Here is an 18497-nt window from a genome sequence, read left to right as displayed (position 1 = left end):
AGTGGACCATCATAGAGGAAACAGGAGCAGACCAAGCCTGCATCCCAAATGGCACTCCATTAGCTATATAGTGCACTACTTTGACCAGGGCCCAGACTTCTCTGGCCGAAAGGACTGCATTATATAGGTAATAGGATGCCATTTGGGATTCATCCCCAAGACAGGGCTCTGTTGCTCTGCTTGTCACTATATGATTTAATCACATTACTGCATTGTAGAGCGATCTGGCCATTTTCCCTTTCTCATCTCCAAATCTCACAGCCGCAACGCTATCCCATTCTCCCCAGTCCCTTGGGGGGAGAAAGGAGGGGGAGAATTGGGGAAGAGGGGGTACTTGAATCCTCATCCACATGTAGTGCTGTCAAATAGATGTTGCAATATACGGTATGCAATTCTTTAGTCGAGGGGACTAAACTTAATAAGAAAGTGTTAGCTCTGTATAATGTTGCACATACTTCAGATTAAGGTGAAGGCAAAGCCCTAAATCTCTGAGTTTCAAAGCTCATTGCTAGAGCTTTTTAAATGTGACCCTGACAAAACACAGGCAACGTTCCATTAATGAAGTGTTTTCCTGTATGGAATGATTTGGAGAAAAAAAATGAACCCTCAACCCTTCTTCATCATAGGAGTATTCTCATCCTTTGACCCCTGAAGCCCCTTGATGAGATTGCTACCTCGATGACATCCATACTTCAAAAAGGTCTAATTCATTGAGAACCCACACAACACATTTTCATACACTATTTACCTGTGAACATCATACATTCAATTAAGTATCTGTAAGGAGAAGAAACTTCAATGATTAACCCTCCTGCTGTGTTCCGGTCGAATTGGACCGATTTACATGTTTTCTCTCTGAAAAATGTAGTTAATTTAATCTGATTGTCATAAGGTGGCATGACTTTGTCCACACAGGGCATCTGAACACACAAAATACATTTGGATGATTTTCATTACATTTTGGGTGTGTAATTTAACTTTTGTACAACTGTGGTGTTCCCGGTTAAAAATGACTGGTCATTAGAATTGAATGGGTGAGGCTACAATTAGCGTATACAATTGAGTTCAGGCACATGCCCATTCATCAGATGGACACACTTCCTCTCGAAGACCCCCACATTCATGTGTGTTTGAGCACACACACGTCACTCCCCTTCTTGGCTTCCATGGCAACCCCCACGGGAACCTTTCTCCAATAGAATCTTTCCCCCACAGGAACCACAAGTGTTGGCATTCTCACAAACAATCGCAATGTTTCAATAATATATAACTTTTCTCGCAGCTCTGGTACATAAAGCTTTTGAGACCCTGCTAACAATTCATTCTGTGGCAGCACAATGACCAAACGATATACTGTATGAGAGGCTCTTGTTCATATCTTTGATCATGACACAGGCGAGGAGGATAGAGTCCTTGTTAAACTTTGACACAAAGGACTCTGTGATAAATAATCCGTACATTATTATTTTTTTAAACTCAAAAACTAGTTGTATGAGCTCAGGTCAACGAGGCCTACTGGCCATAAATAGCAAAGAGAAGTTCAAAACTTGTAATGTTCACAAGAACTTAAGTTGATAAAAAGATCTAACACAACATTAGGTGATAATATATGTATTATTATGGATTTATAATCAGCTATAATGGGGCGGTCATTTTAGACCGGGAACACAGAATAAAGTAACATGAAATGAACACAACAGGAGGGTTAATCAAGGTCATACTGCCTTATTTAGCGACCGGAATCACAAATATGCCTATTGAGTTGAACGGCACAACCTTTAACTTTCCTGTAAATATTTCTGCTTGTCTCTGTAGCCTCCACAAAGACATCTACAGCCTACAAAACAGTCCACAAAAACATCACCAGTAGGAATAAATCATCAATCCAAAAAAGGTAAAATAGCACAGACGTGGAACTGGGACTGAAAAACAACAGCTGTGTCAGGTACAGTGCATTCGGAAAGTATTCAGACCCCTTTGCTTTCCCATGTTTTGTTAGGTTACAGCCTTATTCTAAAATGAATTAAATTGTTTTCCCCCTCATCAATCTACACACAATACGCAACAATGACAAAGCAAAAACAGGATTTTAGAAATGTTTGAAAATATATAGAAAACAACCCCCCGAAATATCACATTTTCATAAGTATTCAGGCCCTTTACTCAATACTTTGTTAAAGAACCTTTGGCAGCGATTACATCCTCACGTCTTCTTAGGTATGATGCTACAAGCTTGGCACACCTGTATTTGGAGAGTTTCTCCCATTCCTCTCTGCAGATCCTCTCAAGCTCTGTCAGGTTGGATGGGGAGCGTCGCTGCACAGCTATTTTCAGGTCTCTCCAAAGGTGTTCGATCCGGGCTCTGGCTGGGCCACTCAATGACATTCAGAGACTTGTCCCGAAGCCACTCCTGCGTTTTCTTGGCTGTGTGCTTAAGGTTGTTGTCCTGTTGGAAGGTGAACCTTTGCCTCAGTCTGAAGTCCTAAGCGCTCTGGAGCAGGAGGGCCGAACAGACTTCCATTAACATCGACGGGGCTGACGGGGCTGAAGTTGAGCGGGTCGAGAGTTTCAAGTTCATTGGTGTCCACATCACCAACGATCTATCATGGTCCAAACACAACAAGACAGTTGTGAAGAGGGCACTACAACAACTTTTCCCCCTCAGGAGACTGAAAAGATTTGCTATGGGTCCCCAGACCCTCAAAGAGTTCTACCACTGCACCATTGAGAGCATCCTGACCGGTTGCTTCAACGCCTGGTATGGCAACTGTTCAACATCTGACCGTAAGGCACTACAGAGTATAGTGCAAACGTCCCAGTACATCACTGGGGCCAAGCTTCCTGAAATCCAGAACCTATGTACTACTCAGTTTCAGAAGAAGGCCCCAAAAATGGTCAGAGACTCCAGTCACCCAAGTCATGGACTGATCTCTCTGCTACCGCATGGTAAGCTGTACCGGAGTGCCAAGTCTAGGACCAAAAGTCTCCTTAACAGCTTATATGGCCAAGCCATAAGACTACTGACTATTTACATTGATCCCTCCCCCCTTTGTTTATACACTGCTGCTACTCGCTGTTTATAATCTATGCGTAGTCATGTTTTCGCTCTGTCAGTATGGGGTATTGTGTGTAGATTGATGATTTTAGTATAAGTCTGTAACGCAACAAAATGTGAAAAAAGTGAAGGGGTCTGAATACTTTCGAAAGCACTGTACATTCCAGTGCCTTTTTTCTTTTATCTATTTCATGCATTAAAAATATTATTTGCCATGTTGCAGGTAAGTAATGATTTCTTCCCAACTCCCAACTCGAATATAAGAATTAAATGCTGTATCTGCATATTCACTGTAGTTTTTTAAGTAGCTTTTTCTTTGCTTCAACTACTATTAACATGGTCGCTGTGGTTACGAACCCAGTGTGGATGGCAACCTGTTCTTGCCCTCTGACTGGTTTCAAGGTAAGGAAACATAAGCCTAAGTTATTTTGTAACTTGGATGGACTACCCCTTTAAAATAAAAACATGGTAACACTTTACTTAGTGGTGATCTGTAGCATTTGATAAAGCATTTATAAAGCATTTACATGCATGGCATGAAGAGTCATAATGCCCTACATATGTTTCAATACCCTTTGACTTAGGGTTGGATTCAATCCGTATCACTGAAGTTCAGCAATATAGTGTGATTGAAATGTAAAAGTCATTTCTGACTAAACCGACATATGCAGCGTTTACCGTAAATCCAGTCTGCGGTATTGCGGGAACATTGGCTTTGCATTTATATCGCCCTGTGGCACAGTTATTCAGCACTAGATTGAAACCAGCCCTTACATGGCAGTTGGTCAAATATCATAATTTTTTATTCATTCTCAGTAACGTGTGCTCAAAGGTCAAATGTTGCCCAACACCTATTCACTTCACAGCCGGTAGTGCTCTTTGATTGGTAGCTTCTAGATGAGCTTGGGTCTTTTGGACGGTATTTGCACATTCTGAAATACCATTCTGAAATACCAGCGTGGAATTATTTTGTCTCTTTTGCTGGATGTCACCTTATGTGTGAAAATAAGCATGTTCAATCGCCATGGTTTAGTCCTGATGGAGTGCATAATTCTGCTTGAACTCACCCACTCTCTCTTCCACACAAGGGCAAATACACACACATGCACTGATGCACACACTCACACACACAAAGCCACACACACACATTGATACACACACACACACACACACACACACACACACACACACACACACACACACACACACACACACACACACACACACACACACACACACACACACACACACACACATAAATAAAGTGATAGAAAGGCTTTGGATATGTTTGCAGCATAAAATTCCAGGTTGGGATTAATACAGTACTACTTCTGCTGCTGCTACTCCTGCTACTACTACTGCTGCTGCTACTACTACTACTTCTACTGCTACTTCTACTACTACAACTGCTGCTGCTGCTACTACTACTACTTCTACTGCTACTTCTACTACTGCTACTTCTACTACTACAACTGCTGCTGCTGCTACTACTACTACTACTGGTACTACTTCTACTGATACTACTACTACTACTACTACTTCTACTGCTAGTTCTGCTGCTACTACTACTACTGCTACTGCTGCTACTACTATTAATTATACTACTGCTACTACTATTAATTCCACTACTACTGGTACTACTGCTAATTCTACTACTACTACTACTAATTATACTACTACTACTGCTGCTGCCACTACCGCTACTACTACTAATTATTCTACAACTACTGCTACTACTGGCACTACTAATTATACTACTACCTCTACTACCGCTACTATTGCTAATTCTACCACTGCCTCTACTAATAATTACACTGCTGCTATTACTGCTGCTACTACTTCTACTGTTACTTCTACTACTACTACTACTACCACTACTACTGCTGTGGCTGCTATTGGTACTACTAATGCTACTACTACTACTAATACAACTACTACTACTAATTCTACTACTACTACTGCTGCTACTAATGCTACTACTAATTATGCTACTACTGCTGCTGCTACTACTGGTACTACTACTATTATTATTACTACTGCTGCTACTGCTACTGCTAGTACTGGTACTACTACTACTATTACTAATTCCACTACTACTACTGGTACTACTGCTAATTCTACTACTACTACTACTTATACTACTACTAAGCACATGACCCATGCACATGACCCATGGTCATGGTGGACATTCAGTATCACAGGGTATTTGTATTCAAAGTCCATTGGATAAAGCATAGACAATTATCTGAACCAAGACAAAAAGCAGCCATTGATAAGTGCAGACAGACATGCACAGGGAAATATTACAAGTTGGCCTTGAAACCCCTCAACAAGAATGAACAAAGTTACAGAGACACGATCACTAAATGATTGCATTATTTAAATGCCTCTACCTTGAAGAGAGAACGTTGTCATAAACTCCAGAGGGTATTCATGCACTAGCAGTGTTCTTCTGAGTATCCCAATTTGAATCATATTGTTTTCATGTATAGGTTTGCAGTGGTTTTTAAACGGACAACTTCCCTTCCTACCCTGTTAGAAAATGTGAACAATGGCAGCGGCGTCAATAAAGTCTATTAGAACTGAGAGTAATAGCTAGGTCAATATGACACACTGCTTGTTGGTTGTTATAGTCACACAAACACATATGAATACTTTACAACATAAGATGTTTTCTTTCAACACCACCTGCTTGTTAGTATATCTGTAATGGATATTGCTATGAATAATTGTTTACCTACTCCACTGTGCAAGGGTCTTTGAGTCAAAGTCCATAAAGTCCTCTACCTCTAACTGTCTCCCTTCCATGACACTCCATTTCCTGATCCAGCTTTGAGTACATGGGGTTTGCTCTTTGAGTGAAACGTCACCTGAGCGTTGTGTTCTACTCTACAGACAGAGGGCAATGGAGGAACCAGACATCTGGTTTGAAGTCATTTAAAAGGAATAGAGTTGACAAAAGGTTTAAAAGGTTTGAACTTTTATCTAGCTGTACAGAGACTGATTAGCTATAGGTCAGAGTTACCAACCTATTCCCTTCATAGTAGCTGACACCAAAATATCCTTCATTCACAGGGACGAACTGGTCATAGGGCAATTCTGGAAAATGCCAGATGGGCCAGTCCATTTTTAGGTCCATGTCTAAATTGGAGATTTTGTGCAACATTCTCATTACTTGGCTAAGTCTGGAACCAACAGGACCCTGAAGAGCTTCTACCCCTAAGCCATAAGACGCTAAATAGTTAGTTGAATAGTTATAGTTAATACTTCAGTGAGCTAAACCAGGGTCAGACAGAGTGTTTCTTCGTAGTCTTAAACAAATCTACTTTGAAACAAAAGTATACACCTCACACACATGGTTATGGGTTTAAAACCTCTTGCGACGAGCAGTCCCGGATCCGGGATCGTAATTAAACAAAAGAAGACACCTGTACCATATATTGAAATGTATTCAATGTTGAGTTTGCATCCCAATATTACACTTTATATACATCACAGAAGACTGAAATATAACAAAACTGTTTGACATAGAAACACTGAATTATTTTTATTTTTTATCATGTTTATTAATTAGGAAATTATAAGAAAATATTATCAACATTCCACTATGAAGCCACTAGAGGGAGATTTGGTCATTTGAAAAGGGCTACCCAATAGCTACCTGGACTATCTGCATTGACCCTTTTTGTAATTCTTTTTACTCATCACATGCACTGCTGTTACTGTTTATTATCTATCCTGTTGCCTAGTCACTTTATCCCTACCTAATATGTTCATACATGTTACGGATACAGGTATTCTGTGTGTGTATCCTGTGTGTGTGTGTGTGTGTGTATTTCTTTTCTCTCCTTCTCCCCTCACAGGTGGCAATCATCATTCCCCAATAAGTCAACATGCAGTCATCAATCAGAAGACACACCTCATTTTCCCTTACCCTATCACTAGTTCGAACTGGGCGGACCACCCACGGTATTTTTGGTTGGTTAGTTAGCTTTATGGAAGTAGGCTAGTCTAGCTTAGGGGTATTTTTGGATATTTGTTTCTTTCCTTGGGTCCAGTTCAGCCCCTTTTTTCATGCCCCCACCCGCCTTTACCCTGTGTTTGCAAATAAACCCTGAGTGTTTGACGGTAGATAGTAGTTGTCTGTGGTTATTTCATTCTCACCGTTACTTTGTCACTATTACACTTTTAATGAGTTATGTTACTGGTCTTGTTACCATCCCCCCTAGACTGCCGGGCCAAAGGGATTCGTAACAATACAGAATCTACTTAAATTACCTTGTACCCCTGCACATCGACTCGGTACTGGTACCCCGTGTACATAGCCAAGTTATCGATACTCGTGTATTTATTCCTTGTGTTATTATTTTATCTTTATTTTATCTCTGCATTGTTGGGAAGGGCCCGTAAGTAAGCATTTTCCTGTTAGTTTACACCTGTATTTTTTATGAAGCATGTGACATGTAAAGTTGTATTTTATTTGATAATGGGGGCCTTCAAGTAGAAAATGGGCCGGTGTGATAAAAAAAATGTTTAAAAAACCCTGAATGTTATCCCTTTATTTCCTTCTATGTTATGACAGGGGTCATCGAGTATTAACCTGGCCAGGCCACATGAGCATTCATTACCAAAACACCATCCAATCCACTCACACCTCACCTATTCTTGTGCCCAGGACTACAAGAGATGCATGAGTTGTTTCTACTGAAGCATGCTGTACTAAAAACATGACTTATTCCATTTGAGGACTGGTCTAAACTCACTTGGTTGTCACTCAGCTTTAAGCGTATCAATTTGCATGGCTTGTTCTGTATTCAATTTCCGTCACTACCACGACTTCGGAAATGTAAAAAAAATAGACGTACAAAAAAGTTGCTTATCTAACTCAATTGAGAAAGAGACACTTTGTATTTTGAGAGTGTTTTACATTTTGGATCTTTCAACGGATCTAAAAGGCTGTTTGATATTCTTTGTCAGGCGAAATGTCACACTTTCATCTGTTGAATACATTTTTACAAAACATTAACTCCATTTCAAGATGACATGAAAAATATATTTTATTAATGGGGAAGGAATCTCTTGTAAGAATATATGGTTTCCCTCCCAGTTCCTTAGTACTTTTAACACTATGGTTATATCCCAAATTGCACCCTATTCCCTACATAGTGCGCTACTTTTCACCAGAACAATATGAGTCCTGGTCAAAAGTAGCGCACTATAAAGGGAATAGGGTGCCATTTGGAGGAAACACCTCATCAACGGTGCGATAGCCTTCGTGTCTCACCTCCGTGGGATTCTACTCAGTGGATGAAGGCATTTGCAAAATGTCAATAAGAACACAGTAAATGATCTACAAATCCTGGGGAGAAGCAGCTTCTGTCAAGTCAATACTTGCTGTTGTGTTGATTAATCGTCTTGCAGCGCTCTCTCTCTCTCAGTAGCCTATAATTTATGTAGAAGAGAAACAAGACCTTTGTTGATCCATGGCCCGCCAGATATCAGAGTGCACAGTGAGAAAATGTAATTACGGGGAAGATCTGCCACACTTTCTCAAAATTGCGGGGGCCTCATTTATTCATCTTATTTTTTTATTGATTGAATTTTCTTTTCTAATTTCAGGCGACAGGATCTTTGTGTTATTACGTCGTTAAAATGTTCCTGAATCAGTTTGGTCGTGACTTATTCTGTGGAATGCAATCAGTTCGGGGAGGTAGGGCCATGAATTTTGCATGAATTTCTTCTCCTTTTTTTGGGCTTCATATTCTTCAAGCTCTCAAAATGCAGATCAAGTCAACATAATTAGCCCGTGATTGCGCAATCATGGACAATTATTGTGCCCTTTTCATGAATCATTATACAATGCCAAATAATTGCATATGCTAATTACCATCATTTAGATTCTTTACATTCCTTCAAGTAACATGTCACATTCAAAGACACCTGTGGTGGGTGTAATAATAGCTAATTGCTGGTTTCTCACGGTTTCACTGCTGTGATATGCATAACATTTCTCACCTAAGCACATACACATCTAAAGGCTTGCCATCTAGAGAGGTATGTTTGCTCGACCCAACATTACTCAACCGGGGTAAGGTACAGAATTCCCTAGGTACTGATCTAGGATCAACTTCATAATGCCAAATCCTAACCTTAACCATTAGTGGGGAAAATGCAACACTGACCCAAGATCAGCATCTAGGGGCAACTTCACTATGTTCCACATTACTCAATGGAGCTGTCAAAACAAGTCCATTGTCCACTTTGAGTGCATACTTCATACAAAATGTGTGGTAACTGAATTGAGGACAGCCATAAGGTTACTAAGGCTACCTATGAAATGTGGCTACATCAACGTTTTGGATTTTGGAGTGGAACTGGTGCATTGGACCTAGACCCCTTGAAAGAGAAAAGGTACTTCGGCTATAAAAGATGCACAGGCTCTTGGAAGTAGTCAGTGGTCCAAAAAAGATGGTGTCAAGTAGCTTAAACCTTTAAATTGTTTTAAATATCTTTGGTGGGTTTTATTTTTTTATTTTGTTGATAGGACATTGAAGAGGAGACAGCAAAGGTAGAAGAGTTTGTGAATCAGAAGGGCTGGACCACGCAGGCCAACTTTAAACCTATCTGCACATTAGGAAACAATAAATAAAAGTCAACCTACACAAACATTATTCATCAATAGGTTATGTTTGACTAATATTTGAGAATGCAACCCAATTGGGAAGCAGCAGCATTCCTCTATATCCTATGCAAAACTTACATTGAAAATGCTGTGATTTATTCTAATTTAAACCAGTAGTGTCAAACATTTTCACATCCCTCACAACCCAGCTACACTGTATACGTAAGGAAGTATTTGATGTTTTCCTCCCTTGGAGTTTGCCGTGGAAGGCCCTTAATTGAATATTCACTATTCATTTACTGACATGTGTTTTCCAAATGCATATGTTTTCTTCTTCAACATCTGTCTTTATAGAAATAATATCAAGGGAGGAACTTTGTTGATAATTACACTGATAACTCATCAGTGAGAGGCTCTGGAAGGCAGTTGCTGAACGCCAGTTGCTGTTCAAACCTACAAACACACCCCACCAACATCTTCTCTTCCTGAGCCACGGACACTCATTAGCTAAGTAAGCCAATAAAAAAAGATGGAAGAAAAACACCTGTTTATGCATTGCTAAGATAATTACCCGCAGATAATGATCAGCCAGGAGGATGGCAAAGAAAAGTAGTTTAAGGACTCAATTACCGATGTTATGAAACGCGAGATCAAACTTAAAAGATGAATAATAATTTAGTGACTGGAAGGAAATAATCAGAGTTTGTGGTTTGTGTGGCAGTTGTGTACGTACGTAAGGGAGGAGAACAAAGGTCTGGTGTGGTCTGGACCCGTGGTTGGTCCTCTGGAGACTGGAGTCACAAAATGTCACTGGCTGATTTCCCATGGATAAAAGCCTGCCTTCCTCTCAGCCTTTTATTAATTACAAAAAAGTGGCAAATAACATAGGCCAATCAATTCTGTCTGAGAATCGCTTATGTGAAAGGTCTCATCTGTCGATCAGTGGTTATGGAATTTGTATTAAGAGAGTTTGAAGGGTCACAGAGACCTCTTGGGAGGGCAGGAGCAATCCTCTGGAGTTCTTCTGTGTTATTTCGATCCTGGTTATTTCGATCCTGTTAGTACCGCATTTGTCATAGGTTGTATAGGCAATGACAGGGATGTGTCATTCATGTTCAATGCACTGTACACAGAAACAAGATCCACTGGAGACAAGCAAATATATATTTTTTAATTGCCATGTGCAATATCAGATGTCTGACTGCTTAATGTCGACGTCCCATAACCTTGTTTAGTACAGTGTCCATAACAGACAGCCTGAGACTGAGGCTAATTAATAATTTACCAACATTAGTAGTAGTTAGTACAGTAGTGATTGATAGTGTGAATTTATACATCAATTTAATTACATTATTCAATCGTAGTTAGACTGGAGTGAACGTTTTGACCCAAACGTGTTATTCTTTTCAGTTTTTTGTTCCTTCATAGTTTTCACTCTTATCTTCCACTGCTTCCAATACTCTGACTTTATCTGTTTTTCTGACTTTGCAAGGAACCTGAGTCAATCTCAAGTAAGCTTTTCCATATGAGTACGGATTCTACCTCAATTAACTTCAATAGTTCTTTGTTGAAACAATCGTGTTGAGATGTTCCATGTAGAAAAATGCAACTTTGAGCTAGTCCTAATACATGACTTAAAGCTGTGGATCAGTTAGTAATCACTCTCATAGCGTGTAAGGTTTCTTCTGGAAACATCAGCAGATAGAAGGGAAAATAATTGTTACTGGGTTTAATTTCTTCCAGAGCAAAGTTAATCAATGGGAGTGCATGAGGTGCCGTTTAAAAATATAATTGTGAAATTAATTTGAATAAATTAAATGATTTGGTATGACGTTACTTAAAGGTGATTAGGACATTTCTTTTTAACAGGCCGCACATGCCCCTTTTCCACTCCCATTGATTTTAGCTAGCAGTGGCTAAAGTTAGTTGTGGATGTCTAAAGAAAACTGAACCATGGATTAGTTTTTCCTGGCCCATAGACTACTTTCAGGGTGAATAACCATGTACATTTATTTAGTTGTAAAATATTTATTTCCCTTTAAAGTAACTGTCCAGTGTTTAGATTTATATGAAATATTACCTATAATTAATTACAATTTGGGTTAAATAATTTTCCTTCACAATTTAAAAAAAATTAGGTATGTTAAAAAGCAGCTTTTCTGTGTTGGAGTGGTGTCGGTGTACCCCAATGACAATGGTTTGGGCGTATAGCAGTCATTAAAAATATTCAATGCTGATTGGCTGGCTCATCCTCCTCAATCATTCTTTAGGAGGAAGTAGTATTTTTTAATGGACTATTTGAGACAAGTTTGAGGTGGTGTTTTTTTCTCTCCAATTTATGCTTTGGCCACAAATGAGTACAGGATGAGTCAACACATTATTTGGGTATGCGATAACAGAATTTGGACTTTTAAAAGTGAGATTTTCCCTGGACAGTTACTTTAGACACACAGTTCAACGATGGAAAATGCATCTGCTTGAAAATATTTTGGTTATAGTGACACCTTGATTGGAGATATTCATCAGTTTTTGCTGGATCCCAAAAGAAAGATACAAAGATGAGCAGGACTGATGCAGACTAAACCACAAGACAGCAACTGTACTGCTTTTGCAGTTCTACAATTGCAGCCAGGCACCGGGGATGGAATGCAAATATACATTTTTTTCTGCATGCAGGAAGTATGCTGGACTCTCATCGACATACATACACTACACTGTATATATTTGTTTGAGTAGCTTTTTCCAAATCAAATGCAAGCAGTCTCGAGTGAGCATTTCCAAATATGTGTTCATCCAGTATGATACCCCTAGCAGGCTCAAAAGGTACGCCTGGTAAACAGTGGAGCTGTAGGAGGAGGTGCAGGATGATTTAAGATGGGAGTTGAGTTGGCTTGTAAACACAGCTCCAACCAACACACATTTGGAAAAAACTGAATCCATGAGAGGATTCCTTACGATTTCACATTTCAGTACCTGTCACGTCCTGACCATAGAAAGCCTGTATGGTAGAGTAGGTCAGGGCGTGACTAGGGGTTTTAGTCTAGTTTATTATTTCTATGTGGTGTTCTAGGTTTCATTTTCTATGTTGGTGTTTGTGTATGATTCCCAATTAGAGGCAGCTGGTAATCGTTGTCTCTAATTGGGGATCATACTTAAGTTGCATTTTTCCACCTGTGGGTTATGGGATATTGTTTATGTTTAGTTGCCTGTTAGCACTGCATTGTTAGTCACGTTTTGTTTATTCTTTATTTGTTTTGTCTTTGCTAAAGTTTCACTTTATTCTTTAATAAATATGTGGAACTCTACATACGCTACGCCTTGGTGCGACCATCATTCCAACGATCGTGACAGTACCACAACGAAGTGTGTTGTACTCGTTATGTTTGACCATAGCTTTATTTGAAACTATTTTATGAGTTGGGCAGTCCCACTCCTTTTGTATCTTATGAAGAGATCTTACTACAGTGTTGGAAAGACGGGGAGGATAGAAGGGTGAGTCAAAGGGCAGTTGCTAATCAGCTAAAATCTTAAAGTCTACAATGATGAGATTCAAACACGCAACCCTTGGGTTGCTAGTCATTCATGTTGTAAGCCTACCCACCCACCCCGACCAACGACCCTATTTTCCTGGATTTAAATGAACTCTAAAATGATACCAATATAGGTTGTCCATATTAGGACAGCATCAGTCATTATAACTATAATTATAATCAGTCATTATGAATGGTGGTGCTGGTCATTACCAAACAGGCAGGGTATGAACGGAGGCTGCATTAAAATACATTGGGAAGACATTTGGTTTATATATGACATACTTTGTTTATATTGGGGTCATGATTTTCAATTAGATCATCAACAAATGCCTTACTAATGACTGGAAAGTGTTACCCAACTGAGTCATCTAGTGGGAGAGGTATGAAGATCCCTGGTTGACTGTTTGTTGTATGAGCTAATGCTTCACTGTGAGGATGTTGGGGCAGCAGGTAGCCTAGTGGTTAGAGTGTTGTACTAATAACTGGAAGGTTGCTAGATTGAATCCCCCCAGCTGACAAGGTAAAAATATGTTGTTCTGCCCCTGAACGAGGCAGTTAACCCACTGTTCCTATGATGTCATTGTAAATAAAAAGTTGACTTGACCAGTTAAGTAAAAGTAATATTGATTTTGCACTGAAACATACAGGCCCTGATTAGTTCATATCATATTGACCAATAGTAATTATCTGAAGAAGTCATAGTACAGTAGGACCTCATAGACACAAATCTTAATGTTACAGATTGATCACTCAACTGAACTGGCAATATCAAACTGGGAAAGAAAACACGTCTAAATATTCAATAAATATATATTTTCTAAAGGTTGATGCGTTTTTAAGTGAAATTCAAAGTTACAGACATTTCTGTGTTCCAAACAACCTCCAATCCCGAAAACTCCGAATGCATATCTTCAAGACCCTACTATAGTTTTTTAAATTTGTACCTTTATTTAACTAGGCAAGTCAGTTAAGAACAAATTCTTATTTTCAATGACGGCCTAGGAACTGTGGGTTAACTGCCTGTTCAGGAGAAAAACAACAGATTTGTACCTTGTCAGCTCAGTGATATGAACTTGCAACCTTCAGGTTATTAGTCCAACGCTCTAACCACTAGGCTACCCTGTCACCCCAGTTAAGCAGAACCACCTAATCATCTCTTTTCAAGCTAAATAGTACAATTTGAGACAGAACAATGTGTCTCACTAAAAACGGTGGGCACTGAGTAACTGTAACCACAGAGGCGACAGACAGAAAAAAGTAACTTTATCCCTATCATTCAGTAGTCAAATCACAGTACACAAAAATGCTGGATTTACAGAGCTCCAGTGTAAACAACACAATATCAGCTAAGTATGGCAAGCCACAAAAATGAGAACAGTTCCGGCAGCAATAACACTGTATTTGGCTCCACAGCTATCTGCTCACACACACACACGTCAAGCTGCAAGTGTCACACATTGAATGGGAAAGTACAGATGTCCTTGACCATAAGAAAGAAACCAACCGTTTGTGAGTGAACAAAGCATTTGATACGTTAGCTCAAGTGAAGTAGTACAACAGTATGACACATCCACTTCTCCATGCATTTATCTGTGACCTGTGACTCAGTAGTGAACTTTCACAAGGCATACATCAAAAAGGCAAAACATCTCCGTTAGTCCAAAGTAAAGGAGCAAAATATAGAATATACTTAGATAACCAAAATGTATAATCCACTGAGTATTAAAGTAGTCCAGGTGTAGAGATATTAGACCTGCAGGTCAGTCCTTCAGTCAGTTGGCAAGGTGTTCCTTTTCATTACATAGCCTGCCGCTCCCTCCATCTTTCCTCAGAGGTTTCATTATCCATCTAAGGTTTTTTTCTCCCGTGGATACAAGAAATGCCTCTGGCAGTTTTTAACAATACCCCTTTGTGCTTCAAACCCCAACTGGGTAGCTGAACATAGTCCCAACAGTTTGTCTTTTTAGATGATAAACAGCAACTTTTTTACAATACTGGAATTATTCCACACAGATGTGTGAATAATACCTACATCTGCACGTTTTGAGGAAGTCCACTAGTCGAAACAGAATAGGGGTCAACAGCAGAGCAATGTTCATTGAGAAAGTGGACATTGATTGGCATCATTTTCGACCAATTGTGGCTCTCAAGGTTATGATGTTCTTTTGATGTTTTTTTTGTTTTAAGGAGCTTGTTTCAAGGAGCTTGTTTCAAGGAGAATACAGTCTATCCCATGTAATCAAAAGAACATGTACTGTGTGTATGTAAAAAGTATGGTACGTACAGTGTCCATATTAGTAGAGGACCAGAGTACAAACCAAACAAAAATATAGCACTGTACACCGGTCAGGCAGTGTTCCTCAGAGTGTCCAAAGGTGCTATCTTCGACCCATCCTGTCCGATCTATCCATACTGGAACTCTTTCTGCCATTACACATGGGTCTGCATGCGTTTCTGCAGCGGCCGCGTCAGGTCTGAGTTCTGCGAGGACGACTGCGAGTAGTGGGAGGAGGAGGAGGCGGCCGAGGCCTTGCTGTCCTTGTCAAACTGCACGTAGCCATCCTGTTTGCTGTAGCTGCTCACGCTGCTATCGCACTGCGTGTCGATGAAGGAGCTGGAGTCGCTGAGCGAGCCCCGCTGGAACTCACGCTCGCACAGCTCGATGGAGCTACTGCCCATGCCTAGCACGAAACGCTGGCTGTAGTCGTACAGGCGGTTGGGCCCGGCACCCAGCGTGCTGTAGATGTTGGTGAAGGACATGCCTGTGGGCACACGTTGCTTGCCCATGGTGGCTGAAGAGGAAGCCGAAGGGTTCCGGACTTCTGCTCCGCCGGTCTGGCTGGGGGCCATTGACATAGTCGGGGTGCCATGGTGCTCCTTGAAGGTATTGACGCTGTAGTAGCCATTTGTTGGATCCTTGTGGAGGAGACGGGGCAAAGACATAAACAGATGTGTTAATGTTAGGACAGGAGACATAAAATGGAAGGCATGTCAGTGCAGTGCAGTTACTATTTTGGTAGTTGTTATTGTGATTAAATCGATAACTCACTGAAAGATTAATGATTACAGTTTGAAAGAGGCACATCTGTTTCTTTATCTGTGTCATCATCAGTCAAACAGGGGAAATGTCAAACAGCACCATCTAATTTCTTCATTTTCTCTTTCATGATCCAGACATCTGCTCTCATTTGAACAGGAGAGAGTTAGGTTTCTATTATAAATAGCCTACATGTACTTAATGATGAAATATAAATACTCCGAGGCACCATCTATAGTGCCTTCAGAAAGTATTCACACCCCTTGGATTTTTACACATTTTGTTGTGTTAAATTGATTAAATGTAGATGTTGTGACACTGATCTACACACAATACCCTCCAACATAATTTATTTTTTACAAATGAATAAAACATTTAAAGCTGAAATGTCTTGAGTCAATTATTCAACCCCTTTGTTATGGCAAGTCTAAATATGTTGAGGAGTAAATATTTGCTTAACATGTCACATTAAAAGTTGCATGGACTCACTTTGTGTGTACTAATAGTAGTCAACATTATTTTTTAAATGATTACCCCACACATACAGTTAATTGTAAGGTCCCTAAACTAATTAGTGCATTTTATGCACAGATTCAACTACATGGATCAGGGAGGTTTTCAAATGCCTCACAAAGAAGGGCACCTATTAGTAGAGGAGTAAAAATTAAAACAGACACTGAACACCCCTTTGAGCATAGTTATTAATTATGCTTTGGATGGTGTATCAATACACCCAGTCCATACAAAAATACAGGCATCCTTCCTAACTCCTAACTCCACCAGGCCAATGGTGATTTTGAAACAGTTACAGAGTTTTAATGGCTGTGATAGGAGAAAACTGAGGATGGGACAATTACGTTGTAGTTACTTTACAATCCTAACCTAAATGACAGAGTGAAAAGAAGGAAGTCTATACAGAATAAAACAAATATTCCAAAACACTCATCCTGTTTGCAATAAGGCACAAGTAATACTGCAAAAAATGTGGTAAAGAAATTAACTTTTTGTCCTGATACAAAACATTTGCTTGTGGCAAATCCAACACAACACATCACTGAGTACCACTCTATATTTTTAAGCATGGTGGTGGCTGCATCATGTTATGCATATCAAATAAAATGTTATTTGTCACATGCACCAAATAAAACAGGTATAAACCTTACCGTGAAATGCTTACTTAGAAGCCCTTAACCAACAATGAAATTCAAGAAAAAGAGTTATGAAAATATTTACTAAATAAACTAAAGTAAAAATCTAAAAGTAACACAATGAAATTACTTAACAATAACGAGGCTACATACAGGGGTACTGTTACCAAGTCAATGTGCGGGGGTACAGGTTAGGGGAGGTCATTTGTACATGTAGGTAAGGGTAAAGTGACAATGCATAGATATGCTTGTAATTGTTAAAGACTATAGAATTTATTTTTGAATAAAATGAAATAGAGCTAAGCACAAGCAAAATCCTAAATGAAAACCTGGTTCAGTCTGCTTTCCAGCAGAAACCGGGAGACAAATTTACATTTCAGCAGGACAATAACCTAAAACCCAAGGCCAAATATACACTGAAGTTACTTACCGTGACGACATTGAATGTTCCTGAGTGTCCTAGTTACAGTTTTGACTTGAGTCTGCTTGAAAAACTATGGCACGACTTGAAAATGGCTGTCTAGCAAAGATCAACAACCAACTTGTGTCACGACTTCTGCCGAAGTCGTTGCCTCTCCTTGTTCGGGCGGTGCTCGGCGTTCGACTTCACCGGTCTTCTAGCCATCATTGATCCATTTGTTGGTTTTGTCTTGTCTTCCCACACACCTGTTTTCAATCCCATTCATTACATGTTGTGTATTTAACCCTCTGTGTCTTTGTCAGAGATTGTTTATTGTCAGTGTAGTGTTTTTGTTGTATAGGTGCGCGACGGGTCTTCGTACCCATATTTGTTTATGTTCTTTTCCTGTTTAGTGTTATGGAGCATGTTACTGGGACATTATTAAAAGACTCCATTTTACACTCCGTTTGACTCTCCTGCGCCTGACTTCCCTGCCACCTATACACATATGCCTGACAACTTGACAGAGCTTGAAAAGTAAAAAAATAATAAATGGGCAAATATTGTACAATCCAGGTGTGCAAAGCTCTTAGAGACTTGCCCCAAAATATTCACAGCTGTAATCGCTGCCAAAGAGGATTCTAACATGTATTGACTCAGGGGGTTGAATACTTATCTCATCAAGATATATATGTTTTATTT

The 18497-nt window shown here is 39.7% G+C and overlaps 1 protein-coding gene across 1 annotated transcript in view; it reads right to left on the bottom strand.

Annotated features, from left to right (window-relative positions):
• Positions 1-14456: 14456 nt before the first annotated feature.
• Positions 14457-18497, bottom strand: part of LOC109873297 (kin of IRRE-like protein 3) — a 270176-nt gene continuing 266135 nt past the window's right edge. Inside the window, exon 16 of the mRNA XM_020464947.2 lies at positions 14457-16126. Within this exon, the coding sequence (XP_020320536.1) occupies positions 15641-16126 (486 nt within the window). The 3' untranslated portion in view covers positions 14457-15640. The remainder of the gene's footprint in view (positions 16127-18497) is intronic.

This window comes from Oncorhynchus kisutch, linkage group LG28, assembly GCF_002021735.2.
Source record: "Oncorhynchus kisutch isolate 150728-3 linkage group LG28, Okis_V2, whole genome shotgun sequence".
NCBI classification, from domain to species: domain Eukaryota; kingdom Metazoa; phylum Chordata; class Actinopteri; order Salmoniformes; family Salmonidae; genus Oncorhynchus; species Oncorhynchus kisutch.
This window is presented reverse-complemented; position numbering and strand designations above follow the sequence as displayed.